At 42.2% G+C, this 26,401-nt stretch overlaps 1 protein-coding gene across 16 annotated transcripts in view; it reads left to right on the top strand.

Moving 5' to 3' along the window:
* Nucleotides 1-26,401, top strand: part of Pmca (plasma membrane calcium-transporting ATPase 3) — a 93,340-nt gene that overhangs the window by 66,593 nt on the left and 346 nt on the right. For 10 of the 16 annotated variants that reach the window (XM_076311974.1, XM_076311989.1, XM_076311972.1 and 7 more), the window contains one exon: nucleotides 1,770-2,302. In XM_076311974.1, coding sequence (XP_076168089.1) covers nucleotides 1,770-2,273 — 504 coding nt within the window. In that variant the 3' untranslated portion in view covers nucleotides 2,274-2,302. Of the gene's footprint in view, nucleotides 1-1,769; nucleotides 2,303-12,197; nucleotides 12,267-26,383 lie in introns of those variants that run through there. The other 6 variants (XR_012992167.1, XM_076311983.1, XM_076311982.1 and 3 more) reach the window with 3 other exon arrangements.

The following is a 26,401-nucleotide window of genomic DNA, read 5'->3' as shown; positions in this document are numbered from 1 at the left end:
AACGTGCTCCGTCGATCCGAGAACGGAAGTTACCAAAGTGTCACTACCACCGAATATTTGAATCGGTACGAAAGAAGTTCAACCAATCACTCTCTCTCTGTCTAACTCTTTCTACTCTCTGTGTGTCACTTTCTCTCTTTCTCTCTCTCCGCAATGTACACTGTCTGTCTCTCTCTCTTTCTTTCCACGACTATCACGGCAACACGATCACGCTACTCTGTTTCCTTTCCATTCGTCGTATCCGTATCCACGTGATCGCACGACGAGTCACGGATTTAAGCGCGTGCTTCATCAAAACTAGCCTCCGATCATCGGTTCAGGACTGTCGCGGACCATTTCTAATTGGACACGATCGGTGCACCAGCTCGATAGACCACGCGGGCTACGTCCAAGAGAAGTCCGGAGACATCTCGATTACCATTTGCCGTACGAGGCTGATCCTTGACCCTTTGGTCCGTGGTATACAACTGTCCGCTCGACGGAGAACCCCTGAGCTACGATATCGAACGTTCACCCTCGCGGTTTAGGTGACCACGCGAGGGACCACACCTGGGTCCGTACAGACCCGTGACCGGTTCGATCTCAGCCAAGTATAATACATCGAATCGAAATTCCACCGTCGTTCCACCGACGTGACAGCGTCATTTCGACGCTGAATGGTTCGATCCTGCGAGAACGTTCGAGACAGACGGTAGATTGTTTTTCAAATTGCGCAGAGGGTAGGAATCAGGTCGAAGGATCGACGAAAACGTGTCCTTGTTCTTGCGTCTGCCGCCTCTGTTCGTACCAGGTCGATGAACACGGCTGACCAATCGGAAGGCCGAGAATAGGGACGATTCTGTTTCCGGAGCTACGGTCTGCAGTGACCGAAGACCGCAGATTGTTCAGGTCCTGTGGTAGCCTAATTTAACAGCGCTTTGTCGAGACACAACGGACGACGAGTCGATCGGACCCGGAGCAGGCCGGTCTGATCGACGTCGAGGAACGTATTGAATTTTTTTTTACTTTTTTTTTTTTTCTTTTCTTCGTTCTCTTTTTTATTTCCTTGCGTTGGAATCCGTAGTCGCAGTACGTACGGAACGACTCGATCTCTCGTTTGTTTGGCCCTGAATCCCTGCGGCTTTTCCAGCCACCGTAGGTAGGTACGCACAAGTAAGGTAGATGCGCGCATGTATGCCACAGTTTTAAGTTCGCCACCTAGCTAGGCGGTAGAACCCACTCTCGCCCCCGAACGCAGTCATTTAAGTCTGAACTCGGGTGAAATGCAACCAAGTCCACGGCAAAGAGAACAGTCCAATGTGCACCAGAGACACTTTTTAGAGAGAACGAAACACCCACGCATACACATACACACACGCGCGCGCGTACACACACGTAAAAGGAAGAAAAAAAAAACACGTACAGCCCCGCAAGAACCGGGATAACGTCACTCTCCCGCTGCAAGGGGGAAAGACCGGGACAAAAGACAACGATGAAATTGAAACAGCACCATCGCTATATTTATATATATATATATATATATATACATACCGGCTACTCAAACTCGATCGTAGTGAATGACAACGAGCACGTGTAAACGCCACACGAAACGTGTATGTTGTTCAACGAGTTTACGTTTAATTGTACACGTACACGTACATACAAAACACAGAGACACGGACACAAAAATTTAGTGGACACACAACGAGATACACGAGTATGGCGTGCTTGTGTGTCGCTGGCTTGCCTCCTCGCTTCCTGATAGAACATCCTGTTCCCTGTTTTTGCAGCTTCGAGTAATCAGAGCGTTCAAGTCGACTCTGGAAGATTTGGAGGAGCGTCGCTCTGTCCATAGTTTACACAGCTTACACAGTATGCGCAGCTCACGCAGCCACACCGGGCCCCGACCACTTTCTGACTTCACATACATTGACGAAGACCCGACAAACACCGCGCAGATCGCCGCCCGGTTGCCGTACAAGAGCGTCGACCAGTATACGGACCATCCTGGAGCAAGGACGATCCAGTCGATGAACAGCTCGACATCACCGCTGTTGCTAAGCGTCGCAGGACCGGGCAACGCGTACAACCATCATAATACCATTAACAACACCACCAATGACAATAGATCCTCGTCCAATAGCGCCCTAAACCAGGCCACCCTGAGCCCCAACCATACGCAGATGCAGAGTAGCAACAGCAGAGACAACGCAGTCGGAAACTCCCCGCTTCTCAGCTCCAATAATCTGGCCATCCCGGAATTGACGAAGCTCGTGCATGAGACCAGCATTTAAGACAGCTTTGCGTGTCGCCACTGTACACCCACCCCCCACCCCCACCCCCCACCTGTTTCTTGTTACTACTCACCCCCCAAAAACCCCGAACACCCCACCCGGAAAAAAACCCTTTCCTGCGTCTATCTTCTCGAATAGCTTTTCGTTTTTTTTTTTAAATTTCTTTTTCTCGTTTTTTTATTTTATTTTGTTTTTATTTTTTTTTTTTTTTAGTTTCTCCTTCGTTGAACGGCTCGGGAACCGTCTTGAGCGACCACGATATATCGTATCTATCTATCTGTGTTTACACGTATACGATCCATCTCCGCGTGGACCGCATACGTCTCGCCTCTCTTCTTGTCCACGCGGCAAGGTCTCTTGTTCTTCGTCTCTTTCTGTCTTCTTAGAGGTTTTTTTTTCGGCTTTTTTTTTCTTTTTTTTTTTTTTTGTTTACTTTCTTCTTTCTCCAAGGCGACTTATCGTTAGTTCTTCGATGATACTCAAGCTCCGTTAGGCGTTCGCGAGCTTTTCAGCGACGCGTCTCTTCTACTCCCTTGTATCTTGGAACGGATAGTTGATCGATCGTTCGAGGCCTTCCAGGGTCCATCTTTTGGACGACACTCTGGAAGCAGTTCTGAACTTCGTGGATTACGTACCCGTTCCATTTGTTTACCCCCCCCCCCCCTTTTTTAAATCTCTTTTCGTACAAGGAAACCAACCAATGCCCACGGCGTTTTTTTTTTCTTTTCTTTTTTCTTCTTTATACTTATTACGCTTTCGAGGCGATCTCGTTCGCTCGACGATCGCGTGGGTCCACCGTGACCCGAACGATGACTCTGTTCAAATTGAACGCTGTACAGTATTTTCTTTCCCTCGTGGGACGAGAGTGGTCCCGTGTCGACTCTACTTCGAGGACGACCCCACTTCGTTTTCTTGGTTCTTCGAACTTCTCCCGTTTCGATGCGTCGAAAAGAAAAGAAGAAAAAAAGGAAGAAAAAAAAACACAAACTCAGGTCGAGAGTACTTATAGAAAAACTCACGAGTCCGTTGGACGTCTCTGTTCAAATTTTACGCCGTAGAGGTCGCAAGATTTTACCAAAGTTTTTTAACTCCTCAGCTGTGTATAGTGTTCCCCGTTCTAGTTCCCCGACTGCCCCCCCCCCCTGGAAGAAAACGTTTTTATCTTTAAAAAAAAAAAAATAAATAAAAAAAAAAGCGCGCGGAACGATTCGTCCGAGGTGAAACTCTCGCTTTCTCGTCCTCTTCTCTCCTAACTCAACGAGGTTTCGGAGAATGCGTTATTTGAGGTGTCTTCTCTCCAATGTAGCGGGAGGACGAGAGAAAAAGAAAGAGAGAGAGAGAGAGAGAGAGAACTAACAAGTACTTAAACACTCGTTCGAAAAACAGAGGCTTGTTCGATCCGTCTGCCAGTTTCGCGCAGGCTTCTAAGCGAGGCGAACCGATTCGCTGGCTCGATAGTGTTCTGCGATCTGATTTGGCCACCACATCATCCTTCCCCCCCTGAATTGTACCAGGGAACCAACATACGAGCAATAATAGCGAGAATCCCCGGGTTAACGAGGAATTTGTTCACGACGACGGAGCTAAGAGTGTACTGTCTCTACTGAGGGTATTTTGTTGATCAGAAAAAGACTTTGGTGCTTCTAGGCTGTTCAGGATTCCTCCATCCTATCGGGAGCTACCATCGAACACTGTAGTCCGTGTTACCAATGATCTTTTCGAATCTTGGTACTCGCCTAATGGGAAAAAAAAGAACGGACACGAGAAAGAACACTGTTCGAAAGAAGACTTTGCCCACGAACAGGTCGTGGATTTCGGCCGGACCGCGTGGATCCTGAATCTTAATGGTCGAATGACGGTAACAGTTGAATTATTTTCATTAATTAAAGGCTACTTCACGGTTTAATCGAGTATTATTCGCTCCCGTAGGTGCATCCTCTCCGTGCTCGGTTGAGATTTTCCATGGTGTAACGAGTATCGCTGGTAGGAATGAGAAGTTAGCTGTTCGTAGAGGATTCGGATAGAAGAGGGATCTCGATGACTAATGTAGACGCACGAGTATTGACAAAGTAGAAGCGGAGGTTTCGTTCGAATCCGTGTCGTTCGCACTTGGGCGCGGAAAGGATGCGTCGTCAAGAAGTGGGGAGAAAACGGATGGAGGGATCTGGAGGTCACCGTCGAGACCTCGGTAACTTTGTTTTCTGCCAGAGCCGACCAGAGTCTTCGTTCTTCGATCGTACGACTCTTTCGTTCAAGCTCCGTTCGTTCACCTTACAGTTTTGTTGTCAGAACTCCGTACCCAATGTTTCACACGGAACATACTTACACTCTCTACATGCAAATTGAGACAAAGTTTGCGACCCGATTGCAGTCCACTTGGACGTTAGTCTGGCCAACTGACCATTGTCTGTTCGCACGTCGGTCCGGCTTAAGTGCTTGCTTGCTTGACTGATCTGTCTTCTCACACGCCGTATATATTCACCACCTTGTACGCCTTGCTTGTCCGTTACGTCTACTCTGCCGTCTTTGGAGGAGAGACCGAAGCGAGTCCCTCGCGATTCGACGACCCTCGAGCGTTCGAGTCTCGAGATGGACCGCTTCTCAAGATCAGAGTGGGCTCGTAACACGCATCGGTCGTTCTTAGAATCTTCCCGTTTAGCCGGGGATACGGCTCTCGTCTCCACAGAGAATGTACTTACTTTTGTTTCATCGCTCGAAGGTTCTCAGCTCGTCCTCGGATACTCCTCGAGACGAGAAAGATCCGGGCGAGCAGTCTCCGTTTATTCTACCCCTTCGTGAAATTACTATTCTCGTTTAAAAATCGGTGAGAAAACAACGGAGATCACTGTGACTTAACGTGTCTTTTCCACAATCATCACCTGAAAATCGGTCGTCGAGTGTTCGCTTTGGAGATACTTCGTACAGGGTGTTTGTACAGTCTTACGTTCCCATGGTCGGCGTGTTGCAATTTTTGTACGCATCATTGGTCGTCCGGGAACGTTCTGTCGTGTCTCGTTTTTTGTTGTGTTTAATTTTTGTGGAAAATCGTCCGATGGAAACTCCAGTTCCGTCAAGTTTAGCGTAAAAATATTGATATTAAAAAACTCGGGCTAATTGTTTGTCGATTGTTGTATCGATTTTATATTGTGCGAAGTTATCTGACTCTAGATGGACTATTTAATAATTTGTAAGTGTATCGAAACGAGTTTGTGGGCACACCCGACGTGTACTTCGGTATCAAACTGTATTGTCGTTGTCATTTCAGTCGGCCCGAAAAGTGTTCGTGGCTATCGATTTAATCGTTCCGGTTAGTATAGGATTTTAGGATTTTACAAGCACCCTGCAACGTCTTCGATTCCATTAATTCTCACGCCCGAGGGAAACGATTTCTTCTGCAATTCTGTTTTCGGACGATCGCAAACCTCTGAAACCACGACGCCAGATTTGGCGATCGTGAAATCGACGCTCGAAAAGAAGAGCCTCGCGAGAAGCAAACGAACGAACGACAATGACAAAGAACGTACTTAATCGTGAGATCGGATATCTCATCGCTGTCCTCTATCCCCCTACCTAATTTCTTCGTTCTTTCGAGGAACAATGAAACCTTGATCTCCTCTTGCGAGAAGAGTGAATTGTAAAGCGAACCGTGAGAAATTTAAAGAACCGAGTGGCGGGAGATACTAAGTGTACAACCACCGACAACGATTTAAAAATATTAACTGTACGCCGGTTGGAAGATATTACAAAAATGAAAATTAACAAGATTGATAAATAAATCATTAATGATTAACATTTTTCAAGTTTCACGTTATTGGGTTCGGATTGCACAAGATTGAAAGAAAGAAATTGGTCGTTCCGTCGTAAAATTTCTAAAACAGTCTTAACACTAGAACTACGAAAAGGGTACAATTTCACCTGTTTCAAACTTCTTTTCAAAATTACTCGATTATTAACGGTGTCTTTGTCTACAATATTCGTGAACAATTATCGAAATGTACAACTAATGGTACTTGTAAATTAATTTACGCTTTAGTTAAGGGATCTTATGGGAGAAGATACGTTATCGATCGAGTTTCGAAAATGAATCGTAACGAATGACCCGACCGAATCTCCGAGAATTCGAAAGAATGCGATCAAGATTTCATTGTACGGTTGCCAGAGTCATCGACAATGTAGCGTGTCGCCATTCTGGCCTTCTTTATTCCCCCCACGACAGATGGCGAACGAGAAACGTGGCACTTAATCTACTCTTTAATCGCAAACACGAAATCCGAACGGAGTCGTGCAGTCGGGTTTTCCGTTCTGTTTCGACCACTTAATAGCGCGCCATCAGTCTCGACGATTGAGTGCGCGCGCATTAACGCTCGGCAATCGGGTGCGCGCGCATCGACGCTCGACAATCGGGTGCGCGCGCATTAACGCTCGACAATCGGGTGCGAGTGCACGTCGACTTAACAAACCGCGTCCACTGCCAGGATATACGCGCATGCGGTCAGTCAATAACAAAAGATACAGGCAAAAATGTAAACAACAATGAGCCAATGGGAGTTTTGAAAAAAAGAAAAAGAAAAAACAAACAAAACTGTTAGTCGTTTCGTCTTCTCTCTTGGTTGCGATGATCCGACTCCATCGACGAGAGACCAATCTCTGGTGAGCGATTAGGTATCTTTTTCGACAATTGTTCCCATTAGATCGATCCAGGTCTGTTTGTCGATGACGAAACCCAACGGCCGAAAATTTCTGTAAATATTTTGTTGCTGCGCTTGCAACTGAACCTCCCGGGGAACAATGTGTTCCCGGTTCACTGTTCGAGAGATTATACACGAGCTACCTAACCCGTAGAGTTCGACTAGTTTTCCTTCAAGTCGGTCGTATCGGGACAACAACAGGATTTGGAATACTCAGGCCTTGAAGAACTCGAGCCTGGAAACTGGAACTTTTAACGCAACCGCGATCCGTTGAAAATGGGGGAAACTGTATCGTAGAAGTTGTTCAAAGCGCTCCGATTTATCGATTGATTTTCGACTAGTTATCAAAATTTTGCGGTAATCGGAGCTCTGGAGATTTCGATAAAGTTTCGAGCGCGAAGATTTCAAATTTTCGACAACACGAGAAACTCCAACCAGTGTTTTTCTCTGTTCGTTCGAATTTTATCCGAATACTCCATCCTCGACTTGTTGTTACGTTGTTAGCAAAGACCTCGGTGCGTTAAAGTGTCTCTCAGTCCACTCGTAAAACATAGAAACGCCATCGTCACTGTTACCAGTATCGCTGTACATAAATCTGCCGTTTATTTTTGTTTCGTATCTACGTAATCATCTCTTCTTTTTTACCGACAACACTTGTTGAGCCTACGGGCCAGTCGAGTTCTTCGAGGGTAAGAGATTCGACCTCGAAAGATCCCATCGTGGATTCGAATCGTCTTGTTCGTATAGTTGATCCGTTCGACTTAGGATTGCTCGCGGTGAGGTATGCGTCACTTTGTTACGTACCTACGAGAATCCATTTGATCCCGTTACCGAAAAACAGATACGCAACCGAGATAATAATGAAACAAAAAGAAAAAAAAATTATATATATATATACAATTATATATCCCGAGAGATCTATATCGATTTTGCTAAAATAGAACTTTCCTTGTCTCTGCGAATATAAAGAGAGAGAGAGAAGAAAAAAAAAAAAGAACATCCGTATTCGCGAGTCGTCGTCGTTAAATGAAGAATTTGTCTGGTGCAAATTGTGTTATTAACATTATATATATATATACATATATATGTATATATATATATGTCTGTGTGTATATGTATATATATGTATATAATTGTCACCGACAACACGACGTTGTAATCGAGAGAAGACGTTCGATTGTTTAATATTAGCGCACTGAACAAAAATTCAAAGAAATTGATCCGTGTTACGTTGAAATATACGAGAAATAATTGACTACCGATTGTAACGATACACGTAGGGAGTATAATATATTTATATATTTATATATATATACACATACATGCATACATATAAATATATATATATTATTAATTTTTAATTAATTATTATTAGCGACTATTATTATTGTTATTATATAAAATAAAGTTTAAGGCACGTTATCCGGATGTTAATTGATTGAGGCCGATCAGCAGAGGGCGCGGTGAACATTCCTCGTGTGTGTTTCATTGTTTGTTTCACGTTTTTTTTTTTCCTTTTTTTTGTCTTTTTTTTTTTTTAATTGTACAAAAGCGTACCGCAGTCGTTTGTAAACGTTGCCATTAATCCTCTGCACACTCGCGTTTTGTACAAAGAGGTTTTCAATGTGACGAATCGCCCTTTGACCGCTTGAGCGACATTGTTCAAAACGATATTGTAAATATAATACTACACTGTAAAGTTTCGTTTTACGGAATTTCGTAGCGTGTAAACTCTTAATATATTATAGGTTGTTCTTGTTTAACTGTTTCTCAGCTGAAAGGAGAGTTTCTTGTCTTGGAAGTTGAAAACTTCCGGCAGGCCAAATTCTGAATCGTACAAACCCCCCCTTTGTGCATTTAGAGTTCCGACATGTTGCGCGCAAAATGATAGTCCCGTATTATTTCCAAACGAAATCGATATATTCCCCCAATTTGCAACTCTTACCGTGAGATGAGAGTCGACGTCCACTTTCTTTCCGTGCTAGTTTCGAGCAAAGACAAATTGTACGTTTGCGAACGAAAAGGAGAAGAAAAAAAAACAGAGAAGGGTAGACTTCCGTGTTTTAGGTACAACTTAAAGACAAAAAACGTGGGTGAACACAGAGTTAAGCGAAAACGTTAAGTTAAGAGATATTATTATTATTATTATTATTATTGTTAAGATGTTGACAAGAAAGTTCAAGTGGTTAAAAATGTAAAACCTATTGTAAATATCACGAAGGTAACTTCATCGGACCGTTGCAGAGGATTAATCGTTCCTCTTGGCGATTCATTGGTCCCTCTGCTCAACGGAGATAACGAGAGTGCGTGTCGTCGCGGAAGTCCGTTTCTCGATTCGCGTCCTCGCAATGGAAATCTGCACAATGACTCGGTCAATAAAGCAAAACGCTCTGATTCTAAACGACAATCGTTGCTCGTCCATGCATTCTGTTCCGAATGAATCTTTCCCTGTATCGTTTTCCAATTCGCCTTAGCGTTATTGTAACCGTGCTGTTCCGTTTCGAACGTCACCGAACGATAATTCTATCTCTCTTGTTAATTCTTCTTTCATTCTTTGTTTTTTTTTTTTCTAACCCGTTCCTGATCAGATTTCTGTATGGTTTACTTTTTTTTTTTCTTTATGGTGTCACGAGTGTTGCAGAAAGTATGGGGGAAAATCTGTATTGCTCTTGGAGAGACTGCAGCGAGAAAAATACTTCCAGGAGGATATTGTTGACTGGGAAGAGAATTTTATTTTGTAACGTTTTTTTTTAGTATTACATCTTATAATACCGTTCGCTCGCAAAACTCTGATCGAATAGGAATCACCTCCTATTGTTAACGAGCTTTATTTTTATTCTGATTCTTCCAGGCTGAAAGGAAAATGGACGTCTGTGTTTCGATCAACTTCTTAGGTACTGGCGTTCCCTTACTTACTTTATCACGCAACAATGTAATCCTATTACGCGAATACGATTAATACATGGAACGCTTTGTACCTAAAAAGTTCACTGTTTATTAAAACTAAAGTTGAAATTACCACCTCAAGTTGTCCGCTGTATATGCACACATACACACGTACACTGATAAAAGCATTTCTGTGGTCTCTATATGCTTGGCTTAAATTAGACTCTCTAGCACAAATTCACGACTGTTCCCTCGCGAACGAGCGAACAGTTACAAATATTCGGTTATGATGCACAAAAGATTTACCTTTCTCACTGTGATATTCTCAGAACGGCTGTCTCTTGGTATTCGACGCTTTTGAGAATTATATCGACTGTTTTCTAGTTAATCGAAAGCCTTGTTCTTTTCAGAGAAACAAGACAAATTGTGTGCTCGACAGGACAGGCACGTTGAACGATGTATTTTTTCTTATTCTTTTTCTTTTATTTTTTTTTTTTTTTTTTTTTTTGACTCTTCGCGTGGCAGTGTAAACAGAGCATTCGTTTTCTTTTTTTTTTTTATGTTTCCAATTTACGAAGGAATATCTTCAACGAACGGGTCGAGAAATTATTTATGCCACGCGAACGGTCGAAAATAAACGCGTTTCGGAAAGCTCCTCGAGGGCACTGTTTCCGACTGGATCACCGGCACGTAGCTTTTTCGATTTACTCTTTTCTCACGCTCTCGCATATATATATATTATACCTCCTCAATTTATTCTTACGACTGTCCCGTGTGTTTTGTAATTCGCCGCTCTCGCTCGTAAATCGATTTATTTCACGAGACCCCCCATTCAATCGGATACGAGAACAATTATAAATTAATTAAGCAAATCGCGCACAGTCGTGGAGCTTTTGCACTTTGTATCACGACGGACGTAACCGGTGGAACACCGCGTGGCTGACCATACGCGGGACGCGTCACTGAATCGTGTCCGACCAATACGGGGGCGAGCCACTGGCTCGCGTCCGACCGCGTAAGACCTACGCTACTCGCGGGCTGTCGCGTTGGTCGCGGTCTGACTACCACTGCGTGTCTGGTCGTACACGCGGTATTCTACTGACGCGAGGCTGACTCTCGTTAAACGTTCCACTGAACCGTGGCCGTTCACCCACGAAACATTCTACTTATTGTTGGACGCTTAATTACGGAGTATTCTACTATCTTCTGTACGCTTTAAACCAGTGTTTCACTGTTCCGTGACACGATCCGCAGAATATTCTATTACACCACGTAATAAAAGTATTGTTATACGTAAGTTACTTAACTGTCTCGTGAATCATTGTTCTATCACAGTGTACTTCCGAACACGAATTACCTCGAAGCGCCAATGGTGTGAGTGGGCTTCCCGTGAATTCGTGCACCACGGTTGGTCTACTTCGACAAGACACGTACCGAAATCGGTCCGACTTGTCGCATAATGTTCATTTTAATTCACTTCGAGAAACCAACGTGATTCGTTCATACGCTGCACGATTATCGGTAAAGACGGCGGTGAACAGTGAACGATCGAGGGATCTACTTTATCGAAGGCGCACGAACTATCGATACATCGAACGAAATAATTTTCACGCGTTATCCGTGACGCAAGTGGTTCTCATTTCGAAACGAGTGTCTTACGTGGCTGGAAAGTATATAAGCACATCCACACGAGGGTGGAAATTACAACGATATGTTATTATATAGCTTGCGTTGCATGTTATACGAGCTATCCTCGGTTTCCGCTTATTTCCGATCTCTGTCACCTTTTTCATTTCGTTTTTTTCCATATTCACTTCATGCGACCGAATTACGCAGGTGTACGCATTCAAATCACGTAACTAACTAACACTGAATACATATCAGCAGGGTACTGTCTTCGTTGTACAGTTATATCTATCGATGATTACCGACGTTCAGGCACTTTTTAGCTTAGCCACCGTATACAAAAAATGTTGTTCCCTTCTCTATTAATTTTTCCCCTATTTCGATACCTTCTACGAATCGCGGAGTGTTCGTCGATACAATTACCGTATCCCAAATACTCCGTATACACACGGATCCTCTTTTAACGGAAATTTCTATATCTTTTTCACCGGAGGAATCATCTGTTGCAAAATTTCATCGCTTCTAGAAAAATTAACACGAAACTATGAAACGAGTTAAAAGGTGCCTAAGACGGTGTTTGTTCGAGCCGGGTCGAACTCTAAGGGATATTTAAAGAAAGAATATCTTTCGTTTAAAGTATGATTTTCGAGAAGTGGTGTACTGCTAAGTGCGTATTGCTCGTTGCATCCTGTTATAACCATGATATTATCCTTTGCTCTTGAAGGTAATAGGTGGCGAGTTGCAGGAACGTTTGATACCAGTACCCTACAGCAAGAGTTCGACAGACCAAGCTGTAAGCGCTCCTCTCTGCTCTATCTTTCTCACTTTCGCTAACTCTATATCTTTTTCTGTACTGTCTGTCTGTCTTTCATTCTATGTACACGATTACACATACACGCATACACGTACACACCTAGACAACATATACATATACACGTTACAGAGTTTCTGTCTGCAGCCTCTCTCTCTTTCTTTCTTTCTTTCTCTTTCTCTCTTCTCTCTCTCTTTCTTTCTTTCTCTCTTTGTTCTACCTGTTCTATTTATGTTTCACTGTTAAGACCCACTGTTTATTACTCGCTCTCTGTGTAACACCGTCTGTTCGCCGCTGTTATTTGCCCTCTATGCTTCGACACGCTTCCTTCTTCTCTACCGTTTTCTCTCTGTCATTCTACGCAGTCCTGTTGTATTCGCTCTAGCCTTTTCACTCTTCTTCGCCCCGATCTTTCTTTTCTTCTCGATGCATCATCATTATCTTCTTTTTTTTCTCAAACGTTCCACTCCGACTTTCATATTACTCGATCCTTGATTCAACCCTCGCAATATCGACGGTTCGAACGACCACGGATGAGACCACCACCTGGGTCCAAACCGACCCGTAACTTGACCTTGCGCAAATATTTTGAACAGAAATTCTATTACTTCATCTCACTTTTCTTAATTGCTAAAGAAAACTGCGCTAACAGTATCACTCAACGATAGAGTCTCTCCGGGTCTTTTCAGACCCGTGACCTTTGACCTTGCACAAATATTTTGAACAATTTTTATCTTTTAGCATACTTTTCTTCATTTTCAAGGAAAATTGCGCTAACAGTGTCATTCAACGACAGAGTCTCTCCGGGTCCGAAACGACCCAGGCTTGGTACAGCGAGGGTTAACCATTTACGCTCGGAGGTCGCGACAGAGACGACACAGGTTCAGAGAAAGGCCTGTTTGGTGTTTTGAACTATACACACGAGTGTCTATAAATGCTATGAGCGCATGGAGAAACTCCTCCCCTCTAGCGTTGTATTGTGTTTGCACAAAACGGATACATTGCACGGTACGAAACTCCTCTGCACCACGATGTATGCACGGAAACCGATAATGGAGAAACGACCTTTGAAGGTAGATGAACAGGAGATTGGTTACACGGTGTGGATTTTAAGAGCGGACACTTGCGTTTCCAAGTAGGTAATCTTTAACCGACATGCTTGGATTTTAATTTATATTGCAACTGTAATTTTTCGACCACGAGGAACACTCTATGATATGTAACGTTATATTGGTGCGAGCGTGAATCACAGTGCAAAATAGGGACATAGAAAGATCGAAACTTTGATAAATACACGATAACGTGAAAATTGTTAAAATACTCGCTGTTTGAGGTGTTTCTCGTGTTCAAAAATAACAAATGCAATGTAAAGTAAAATTTCGATACAGGACCGGCCATGTGTAAATATTCGTAAGACCCTAGTAGAAAGTGATTGAAATGAAGTAAAGTGTTCAATGATCGTATTTACTATAATAATTACATAGTACAAGCAGTATAATTTGTTGGAAAAAAAGAAAGATAAACGGATAGCAAAATTATTTGGAGCATTAGAAAAAGAGTTGGTAAATAAATGTTTGTATAATGACAGAAGAAATCTGTTAATCATTTTTGCAATATGATGAATCGAAAAAGAAGTTTTAATTATTCCGAGCTTCGAGAAACTTTTTGAATGGAAAAATTTCGTACTCGAGAACAAAATTTGAACTTTAATCGATCTGAGCTAGACTTATACGATGAACAACCTGCACACCTGCAAGAGACGGTCCTGCCTTGATTTGTCGGTCACCGATTAACCACCTAACAACACACGTGTTCAATCAACGGCGAGTAGTTTTCTCTGCGCATCTACATTGCGCAACACGCAGCGCTCGAACGGGGGTCGTTTGTCCGCTGGTGGTTTTCGTGCTTCAGTGGTTAAAGAACACGCGCGAGATGATGAGCTCTAGGTTAAGGACACTACCGTTACCCCATGGTAATTTTTGTTTATTGCAGAGCTTACGAAGGCTGATTCGAATGAGAAATGAGTTCATTCAGAACTCTTCTTTTCAGCTCACTACAGTAGAGTTGAGCAAATTTGATTCGAATAACCATTAACAGATAACAATTTTATTTGAAGAAACAATTATTCGTTATTCACGAATAACGGTTTCATTCGAAGAAAAACGATTCATTATGTTATTCGGACATAACAGTACAATGAAAGTATTTTTTATTCACAAGTATTACCGATTGCTCTGAAACAAATAAAATATCGGATAAAATGTTTGAAAAGAAGTTGTACCGAAGACAAAAGTTACTAAATAAGATAAACATTTGTGTTCTTTCCTTCCAAACATTTTATGCCATGAAAATAGCGCTAATGAATTATAAATCTAAAAATATTGTGCTGTATTGAGGCTCGAACAGTGGCAATATCTTTGATACAAAATACCATTATTCGTAGATTTATTCGAATATAATTTTATTTGGAAAATTTATTCGAAATATCGCTCGAAATGTTATTCGAATAAATTATTATTGCAGTAATGCCCAACGTTGCTTACAATAGCATCGACAAGTTTCGTGCCAATGTATTCTAAATTGCGAGTTGTCTCGACGTCAGCCTTCATTAAGAACCGCGACAAAAATTACCCAACACTGTCCACACTACTCATGGTAACCATATTCCCATTATGTCGGACTAAATCTTTCTCCTTACAAGCAGGTGCATAAACGAGAACTTGATGCAAGACCTCCAAGCGCAAAGGGTTGAAATACTGCATCGACAATTCGCAGACTCCAGCAATAGCAACAAGGCGAAGTATAACGAACAGTCGGATCATAAGATAATCCAGTATCGTGTGATCAGACTAGCGTTATTTCTATTGCGAGTCTGCGATGTACATACTTGACGTTAAAAACATTCGACGACGCTCGATCATTCTGATGTGCAAAGTTAAGAGCGAAAAGGCTAGAGACTTGGTTTTTTACTTCTTGCTCCACTAACGTTTACACTTTTACAACTCTCCTCTACTCCTTTTCTCGCTGGTTCGCCTTTTAACGTACACCGCGTTCTCCGTGTCTTCTGTGTCTCTATGCGAACTCTAGATTATCTCTCCTCGTACGTACACGTATACAAACACATACACGGACACGTAAACTCACACGACACAGACACACGGAGAAACACTTGTACACGCGCGCGCTCGCTGGCTTCTGTTTAACCGCTTTCCTGTATCGGTTGTTTCTTGTTCTCCGTTTCTCTTTCTTCGTAAACGCGAGACGCAGTCTGGACGACTGTTGCTCTTCGATGCGAGTCGATCTTTTCCTTTTTCTTTATGGGATCGCAAACGACACTACTTGAGACCAATTCGAGGATAGTTTTCAATTTACCGGAAAGTGTAAATTTGAAATTGATTTCATTGTACCGAGAAAATAAAATAGTGGCTGTTTGTTTAAGGTCACCGAGCCAGGAGTTCTTTCACATATACAGAATGAGTCGATAAAAACTGCTATCTAAAATATATCGTTGTCTATCAATTTGATAAAAAACGTTTTGTAAGAAATGCATTATATTTAAGATTATTGAACGAATGCCTGTTTAATTTTCTATGCATTATATTTTGGAAAATATGAAGGTAACCTTGAGTTTTTTAAACGACACTGCATATTTTTTTATCTAAAAAGAATGTGCAGTATCGTTTTAAAAACGCAAGATCGGTTTGATATCTCGGAGAATACAAGACGTAAAAAATTGAGACGGTTTCGTTCAGTGGGTCTCCTTGAATATAATTTATCTCGTACGAAATGTTTTTTTATCGAACTGATAGACAACGAAATATTTTGGATAACAATTGTTATTGACTCACCCTGTAAATTTGAGGGTTGACAACTATCCCCAAAGTTGGATGAAATATCTATTTATAATAGTTACATTTCTCAGAAATGAATGAAAATAGAAACATACCGAATATAAAAAAGTTTTCGAGAAATGTAACTATATTAAATACATAAGTATTTCATTCGCAACTTTGAGGGTATGTTTTACCCTTCGAATACAAACATCCGGCGGTACAAAAATATACTGATGTAATGTCTTTCTCTTTGGCAAATTCGGAGATGGTCGATTGGATGACGTTTCTTGTCAGTTTCTTGTTCTCTGTTAAAAAAAACACGTACACTATTTTCTCGACACACATCGCTCTCTTTACCATTTCTGTTTCACTTCTGCTCTGCGTAAGCGAGAGCAAAATGGAGTCTCGTTCCATTTCTCGGATACCTGATACAGTAATGTGTGCTTAAATTTCAATAGAGTTATCTCGACCAACTTTCAATGATCCATTTTCGCCATTCCCCCGCTACTCAGTGTTACGAGCTGAACGTGATCTGATCCTATGAACAAAGACAATGAATAGATGAAGAGTAAGCAAGAAAGAAATAGTGTGTTAAACAGCAGCGATCACACTCGAACACTTCGAAGAAACGCCATTAGAACGAATCGTCCAATTATAAGAATTAACATTTTTTAAGTTTTCACTTTATCTTTACAATAACGGTATCAACAGATTGATGAGATTATCCCAATTAAAATGAGTCCAAACACGACATAAATTGGAGAACTTTTACCACTATTTTATTATTTTCAAATTTGGAATATTTAAATTTGTCATGAATAAAGTTCGTCCAATGTACGTCGTGTTTGGACTCATTTTGATCAGGAGAATCTCGGCAATCCATCGGTACAATTCTTATAAAGATAAAGTGACAAAAATGAAAAATTTTTATTTTTGTAATCGGACATTGGTTCGAAATGTTTGAGGTCGACAATCCCTACTCCACACACTATTTTTTCTCGCTTACTTTCGCTATGTTTATTCTCTTTCCTTGTCGAGGGCCTTCAAACAATTATTACAATAAAATGACTATTTACTTCGCGTCAATTTCAATACCAACCCTCAATTTACTTAAATTTAAGCTAGCATTACTGTACTCTGTTCTTTGCGTGTAAGTTAGACAGAAGTGAATAGAAAGAACGACTCGCTCAAAGAGTACCAGTGTCGAGAATGTACCGATTGCTTAATTGACAAACAAACTAAAACGAGGAACTCCTCATGACCCTTTCAGCGGCACGCTGCACTTGCGCTCTGTTACTTCGTACTCACAGTTTAACCTTTCTCTTTCACTGTCTCTTTGGAAATGACGATACAAGCGGTGCCGAATGACAATCGGTGATAGCATTAACCGATTTCCCACGTTTCGATGGCAAATGAACCGTGGTAGTTGGACAGATACGCGAAATGTTCGATGCACCGTCGTGATACACTTTCGATAATTGGTCGTTCATCAAATAAATACACATTTTATAAATTGTTCATTAGTGGTCGTATCGCTTGAAGTGGAATCCTCTTTCGGAGAACTAGCCGTCCGACGTTGTCGTTAACTGTTTTCCATCGAAACGAGGTACAGTAATTCCTGTTTCCAAGTGACAATTTTGCACACCGAATTCTAGTAACGAGATCGTCCCACCAATTGTTTATATTCATCCAGCGAGAGCGATAAGATTCGTATTCGCGATCGAACTTCGTCCTTCGATTAAAATTAAAATTTGTATATTTTTCATTATATCTTCGTGACGGTATTACCAATGAATTGGTAATGTTTTCCCGATGAAAACGAGTCCAAACACGACCTAGTTCGGACTATTTTTAATTGTGCGTGTTTGAAATTTTTGAAAATATTTTTTCAAAAGCGTATATTTGAAAATAGTTCGAACATGGTCGTGTTTGGACTCATTTTCATCGGGAAAACATGATCGATCCATCGATGCTCTCGTAAAGATATGAAAAATATAAAAAATTCTATTTTACGGTAATGGTCGACACGCTCAGCCGGCGTAACTTCAAAGCGACGCGTCGCGCGTACAACGCGAGACTCTCTTGGTGTCGCTCTGTCTCGGTCCCGATTTTGTCACTCGAAAGCGGCGATTACCGTATCTAGTCGCTAGAGTCATTGGAAAAGGGCAGAGGCGTAGTTGAAACAAAACTTCTTTTTTCCGCTCGGAGGGACATTACTTCCTCTTTCACGAGGCGTTTCTGCCAACAGTCTGCTGCATCGGTAGCATTTGGTCGCTGCTCGATTAAAAGGCAACCCTTTTTTACTGAATGGATTTGCTGATCTTTCGGCTAATTATGCTTATATGCAAGCAAGTAGCGATGATACCTTTGATTGCATTTACGATACGACGTGGTTCGCGTAACTTTGTCGTCGCTTCGACTGTACTTCGTGCAAACGTTGTACGATTGGATAACTTCAAACCGATATAACCGGTAAATCGTTTCGTAAAAACCGTTTCGAACGAATACAGTAGTGTCCGACTATGTGCGAAGATTTTGCTCGACTATGTACGAAAGAATCACCCCCACCACGATTTATGTTTCTTTGGCCAACGATCGAATTTCATATTCACATTTGTGAGAATATTATCAATGAAATAGTGAGGGTGTCCTGTTGAAAGTAACTCCAAACACGAAAGTATGCACTTGGAAGAAACATCGCGGCACATTAGGATGAATAGTCCGATTACAAAAATTTAAATCTAAATTTTTCACTTTATCTTTATAATAACGGTGTCAACAGATCGGAGAGGTTCTTCCAATTAAAATGAGTACAAACACGGCATAAATCGGAGGACTTTTACTACTATTTAAATTTAATTTAATTTGAACATTTAAATTTGTCACGAATAAAATTCGTCCGATATACGTCGTGTTTGGACTCGTTTTAATCGGGAGAACCTCGGCAATCTATCAGTACCATTCTCATAAAGAAAAAGTGAAAAAATGACAAATTTTAATTTTTGAAATCGGACGTTTTTTTTCGAAATGCACACTATTCTTTTCTCACTTACTTTCACTATGTTTATTCCCTTTCCTTGTCGAGGGTCTGCGAACAATTCCTGGAATACAATTTTTACTCAAATTTAAGCGAACGAATTCGCGACCAACCCCGTCTACAAGCAAATCTTCGATCCCGATTTTACGCACATAATCGAGCACTACTGTGCTCCACGATGGTAGATTGAATCCAACCGATGGATACTGAACAAGTCCCGATCGAATTCGCGAATGATCCATAAAATAAATCGCCTGCGCGACGATCCAAAACGAAAACGTATACATCGAAATTTGCGTTTTCGTTTTCCGTGGGCGATTCGTGTCCCGTCGCACGGTCACACGTACATACATACACACACAAACACACACGATCCACGTCGTGTTCGCAGGCACGTTACTAGTGTTTCATGCATCACGATCTTACCACATCTCTAGTTGATTATCGCAACGTTTCTTTCATAAATCTTTTTTTTTTTCTTTTCTTTCTTATCGCGAGTTGTGGTAACAGACTCACGATACCTATTTATGCGTAAAAATCGTTTAATTGCAGTTTCGAACGACGGTGCGCGCGATTGTACTGTTTCTCGCGACGCTAGTCGCGTCTTTCTAGAAAACGCTGTTCTCGATACTCGAAGGAACGGCGGACTCCACGAGCTGTATAGCGATATTTCCAAGACGTTGATCGACCGTTCGCAACGAGGACCGTTCACCGAACAGTCCTTGTTGTTCCTCGCGTGACAATCCGATCCTAGAAACGCTCGATCGACACGACCAAATTTCCCGCGTTGTCCACGATTTTTCGACCAAACGATTTTCCCGCGAATGTAACAGAACGCGCACAACAGCGTAACGTCGAGCAACGCTCGGTTTCAAGAACGATCCTATCGTGCGAATAAACTCGTTAACGAGCTGAAGTTGCCCCGCAGTTTTTATCGACACAGGTCAACAGACTTGGAAATTCTACGAGAGTGAATCAACCTCAGTCTATTGGTGACCTTTTTTTTTTTAAACAAATTCAAAACTCGAGAAAGACTATTTTCAGACCATTTTTCCCCGGAACTATAAATTTCGAGACTCATTGTACGTACAATGAAATATCGACGTTTCGTTTAACGAAAAAATATAAATCGAAAGTTCGATCAGGCAAACTGCGAAAAATTATCGGTGAATTGGATTCGTAACGAGAATCGGGTCGCGTTCGAGTTCCACGCCGGTTCCTAGTGCAACGAGACCTTTTTTCGATGATCTTCAACGGTTTACACGAAGGCCTCTCTTCTTGCTCGAACAGAGCTGCAATCGCGATGGATTACTGCGCGTTACAAACGACCCTTCTTTTCTCTACTTCGCCACTATTCACCTTTTTCTCTCTCTGTTCTCTTAACGTCTATTCTGGCTGATTTTTGCCGGACGATCGATACGACTTCCCTCCGAAGCATTTTGGTTCTCGTCTACGAATAAATGCATCGAAATTGCTCGTGTTTCTTTCAAATTTGATAACACGAATCGTTGAGTTTTAGAGATAGTTCTATTATCGGTGACCTCACTCTGTACGAAGCAATTATATTGTTGCATACTTCCAACTCAAATTGAAAAATTTGCTATTCATTTTTTTGTCTTTTCGCGATACTCGGTGTCATTGATGACTGCACCACGCAGAAATCACCGATTCTCGTTTGATCGCCAAATTGCCCTGGGCACCGTTGAGCGCCTGGATTGGTGACCATTGAAAGTGATATCAAATTTATAACGAATATGTTCGGTAATATGTTCTTGAAACGAACAAGTATCGTAGAGGGAAAGAAATATGAGTTCTAGAAGGAATTGTCAGTCATGATCATGCGTGTTTTAGTCGTTCTTTGTAAGACCTGCGATTAACAGTTTGTTCGATGTACACGAATTAACTCGGGGATCATAATCGTCGAATAAACACGTGAAACCGTACTAAAATAATAATTTTAATGAAATATGAAATATGGGGCAGAAATTTACAGCAACATAATTATTTATTGAAATCTAACTTTTCGATTGCATTTGAAATTCGACTAAATAATTATTCGATTGATCGATCAAACGATTGAAACTTACGGTGTTACATCCCCTATAATCCAGGACTGATCTTTCTTTCTCCGCACAATACTTGTTCTATGCTGTGAAGTTTATTTGTGACGAGCATTTTATAAATATAACACGTGTAATAACAATTCTTTAGAGTAATATTCGAATTTTATAAAGGACAACTTGACTGTTGAAATTATCTTAGTTTACGAGTGCACACGGTGTTACACTTATCGTAGTAATCCTAAATATTGTCGTTGTTCATGATGATACAGAACGTTGTCTCAGGATGAGATATTATTTATTTGAAAGAGGCAAAATAGCGCAACGAGTAAAATTTTGTCTCCTAAATCACCATTCTGTGCTTTCAAAGTTTTTACAATTACAACGAGTTATTACAATCGACAATGAAACAAATTCAATCGTAATCGTGTGCACGATATGTCGATCTTCAAATAACTTACGAAAAAATTCGGTTGCAAAATTAAGAGAACACCTGCGTAAGACACTTTGTTCGTATCATCGAAAGCAGTGAGAATATTCAAGGTTCGTTACGATAAATGCAACACTGTTTGTCGAGCTTGATCCTCCAATCCTTGGTGACTACCTAGGGACCCACGTGTGCTGGTGGCAAGTTGGTGACATTTGAAAATCTTTTGCAATTTATTGGTCATCGTTCAATCATTGATAGTCGGCCAATATCGGTTACGAATCAAATGGAACCAAACGGAACCAAGCGGAATCAAACGGAATCAAACGGAACCAAACGGAACCAAATGGAACCAAATGGAACCAAACGGAACCAAACGGAACCTGACGAAACCTGATGGAACCTGATGGAACCTAATGGAACCAAGTGGATCCAAACGAAACCAAATGGGACCAAATGGGACCAAATGGGACCAAATGGGACCAAATGGGACCAAATGGGACCAAATGGAACCAAATGGAACCAAATGGAACCAAATGGCATCAAATGGAACCAATTGGAATCTGATGGAACCTGATGGAACCAAATGAAACCAAATAAAACCAAATGGAACCGAGTGGAACCAAATGAAATAAAATGGGACCTAATGGAACAAATCTTTAATCCCCGCGACTAATTGCGACGGAGTGGAATCGTGTCGTTCGTCGTGCCAGGAATCGTCGGACACGTGTCGACTTGTGAGCTGCTTAAAGAGAAAAGAAAGAACGAAAAGCAAAACGAGTCCGAGCGAAGGGACGACCGTTGTCTCCCACGTTCGGGAATGTTGTTGATCAGCAGAGCGCATTGCGCGGCGTAGCGTGCATGTTTAAAGTACCAGAGCGACGCACTTAGCGAAACGCTAAACCGGATATTCGGCCAGGTTAAAGAGTCTGACTGTCAGCCTGGTTAGGGGACCTCTCCACCGACGCATCGTGTAAGTATTCCCTCAATGTTTTCTGTCAAAACCAATCGAAACCGAAACGAAACAAAACAAAAAAAAAGAAAAAAAAACAAAAAAAAATATACAAAAAACGAATCGACGCGACACATTTTCCTGCCACCTCCATGAAAATGCAAGAAAGGAAGGAAGCAAAATAGACAGATATATTTATATATGTGTATATATATATGTAACTGTATATGTATAATACGCAAACGTGGCGAGAAACGAAAAGAGTACTCTCGCAGGTGTTTTTTGGATGGGGGTTCTTTTTCCGTCGGTGTTAAATCTTGGCTGATTTATAGCAATGTTCGTCGAGTACGTGAATTCGCCAATTGCATGCCAGTTCGCAGTCTGCAATCTGTCACGCTGTATTACAGCTCACCGCCCGATGCAAGTGTATATGCGCGGAGCAAGTGTATATATTTCTTTCTTCGTTCTCGTTTTTTTTTCCATTTTTTTTTTTTTTTTTTCATGCAGACGAAACCGCACTACAGTCGGAACGAAATCGATCGACCATTGCGGAATTATCTCTCCCTTCCACTTCCACCGTTCTACAGCCGCTCCATCTGTCGCCTCTACGCGCAAACTCGCAGGCGCGCGCCATCTGTACGTCGTACGGAGAAACAAGTTGGGTCAGGGGTGGGACTCTCGCGCGTTTCACAGCGAAGTGGAGGGGGAATGACCCTGAACGACCGAACGATTTCGTTTCGAATACACGGGCGGATATTCACGGCACAAACGAGATCTGAAGGCCCTACGGACTCGAAATCGAACAAAAATCTCATACGACATCGCATCGGAGGTTTCGTTTTCGGGAAAAATGCTATTTAAAAAATGTAATACAGATGTGCACATAATCGACCTCTGACACGTATTCCGCTAGAGACATTCAAAGTGTCTTCCACGCACCTTAAAAACCCACTAATAGGTAAGTATCGACAATAAACAGTGTATGCCGTACGGTAAAGCCGTCCATAGTGAAATCCGTAACAGCGATCGATCAGATGTACACGTGCTAGATTAATTTTCAAATGCAAATTATCTCTTGAAAACGAAACCAGCAATTTTCTTATTCCTCATTTCCGAGTCAGAGGGTCTCCTGGCTCCGCTCGTGTCGCGAATTACGGCCCACAGTGTGCACACAGCTTTCGATCTATCTTTAACAACAAAGACGACCATGACGACGACGAACTCGTATTGGCAATAAGGTATTATTCACTCGCTGGTTCGGTCGTCGTGCAAGAGGCACGGTATATTAACAATTTCTTTTTCTGTTCAAAGAAGTGAACCGATAGAGATCCCCCCCTCGAAGTGTTCAGCGTGGACAGATTCAGAAAACTCTGCGCTTGAAGCAATCTCGAGGAATGTGAGAAGCTTCTCGGCAAAAGCCTCGCATATCCGCTTGCTGCATCGAGTTCGATGATCGTAATGGAAACGGTGCGCTGTTTCGCTCCGTGATGACGGTTTCTCGCGATCGTCGCGGCGAACCGGATACGGTGACGAAATTGTGCGCGGGTTTCCGGCGATCAACGGGTGCATGTGGTGTTGCGTGACATTGCAAGCATTATTTGAGGCGGTGACGTCGGTGAGCCGCGAAATTGTCTGCCATGGTCGAGCATAAATTTACTCGAATCAAGCAACCGTACGAGTGAAACGAGCGTGAAATAATTGCCTCGTTGGATGAAAAATAAAATGAAAAAAAAAAAAGAAAAGGAAAGAAGGAAAAAACTCGATTCGTTCGACCACGAACAGCTGTTTCGTAGCGTTGCATCGATGTCACTTCCTTAAATTGTGTGTTTAATTATTGCCTTGCTGTGCAGGGTAACGAAGCCCCGCTAGTTTTTCTAGTAATTTCGTGTGGCCGCTGCTTTCTGTCTCTTTATGCATACACATAATTATGTATCTACATGATTGTCTCCTAATCTGTTTACAGAGGTTGATCGTCGTATCCCCATAGAAACGTGCGAGAAGAATCTATAATTCTATTTAACGTACGAAGCGGGTCGTACCATCGACGTTCGATGTTCTGGTCAATGAAAATAATTGAAAAAATTCATGTTTAGAGATTTTATTTAATCCATTCGGTTTTTAGTTACTCCGTGGACGAACCGCGATACCGAGTCGGTGATTTTTTACAACGTTTTAGTGGAATGTTTGCAAGATGAGGGTAATATTACAGTTGTGACCACGGTGGCCAGATTTTATTCCCTAAATCGCTGACTGGGAAGAGTGGGAGAAGATAACAGGGTGGGGGTCATCCCCCTCCTTCGCGTATCGTGCGTCGAAGGCATTGAAATCGCGACCTTCCTCCACTTTAATACCTTTAAAGAGGGGGACGACCTCCACCGTGCTTTCTCTGACTCCTCCCACCGTGCTTCCCCTGACTCCTCCCACCGTACTTTCTCTGACTCCTCCCACTCAGCGATTTAGAGAATAAAATGTGGCCATCGTAGTTGTAACCGTGACATTCTTCGCTCGGTACGTATAAATAGAAACTATCGTTGAAAATTATCCGAGATTGACTTCGTGACACTATTTTGGTCCAAGACGCTACTGTTGCAGCTGAATGGATTAAAGTACCGTTTCGAAATTAACGGAAATTAATTCGAATCGACAGCGACGATAACTGAAGAATCATTGACGATCGAAGAAGAATATCGGAATACAATTTGAGATTGGTTCTCGAAAATATCGTCGTACAGAGTGATTCTCTCGCCAGTGGACTCAAAGATCTCCGGTCTGAACACCCCAGCGATAATCTCGTGTTTTCAGTTCACAGTCGTTACCGATACAGCCAGTCTTCGCTAGTCGTGGACCAGCCGATGACGCAACAGGGACATCGACCGGTTCATCGCTATGGTAAAAATTGGATAACTGCGTGGACACTTAGATACCCCCTCTACACGAGTTAGATACAGGTTCGATAGGTTTGAGACCGTTTGGAATCTGTCGAGATCGTTTGGAGTTGTACACGCTTCCTGTATTCTCTACCTGTGGCGAGGACTCTCGACTTGTGACAAGACGAGGGTATCTGGATGCGTATCACGATCAGAGACATGTATTAAATGGTAAAAAGATCTGTTTCATTTTCACTTCCATTTCGCAGAATCATCTCCGTTGTGAACAATTATCGTTGCAACGGAGGTGATTGTTTAGTGCGCGAGGCAAGTCACTTGTGTAGTGTTTCATCTCTCAGCTAGTCTCGAGGCACCCATTCTATAAAAAAGTCCGTAAAGGTGGCAACACTGAAGCCGCCATTTGACCCACTGTAGTTCGTTTCTCGCGGTTATCCAATTTTCACTGTATGTAAAGAGGATCATCAGTGTGGCGCTTAGGCGACGCCATTGTCTTCGAGTCCATCGGTGAGAGAATCACCTTGCACAAAACCATGGTCGAGAAAAGTAAGAAAGAACGTCAATGGGAAACAAAAAGTCCGTACAAGTAACGTTGTACCCGTATGGAGCCCGTTTGTATCGATTGTCTCGACACAGGTGGGCCCGATACGAGGGACGAGAATATCGATCGTGACCTTGACTCGTCGCGAACTCGATTTCGGAACTATTCGACGACAAACAATGTGACAGACTGATAGCTTTGGACAGAACTGGAGGTTAGTTAGGATAGGGTGCGACGGGGATAGAAGATCAACCTCGTGTCTCCGTAAATGGATCTCTAACGGTGTATTTACCCCAACATGTGTTGGAACGAGCGAAAAACTAACGTCTGCCACCACCACTGACAGAACGGTTTCCGGTTACAGATCCGCGTAGTGAACGCA

This window comes from Ptiloglossa arizonensis, chromosome 5, assembly GCF_051014685.1.
Source record: "Ptiloglossa arizonensis isolate GNS036 chromosome 5, iyPtiAriz1_principal, whole genome shotgun sequence".
Classification (NCBI taxonomy): domain Eukaryota; kingdom Metazoa; phylum Arthropoda; class Insecta; order Hymenoptera; family Colletidae; genus Ptiloglossa; species Ptiloglossa arizonensis.
This window is presented reverse-complemented; position numbering and strand designations above follow the sequence as displayed.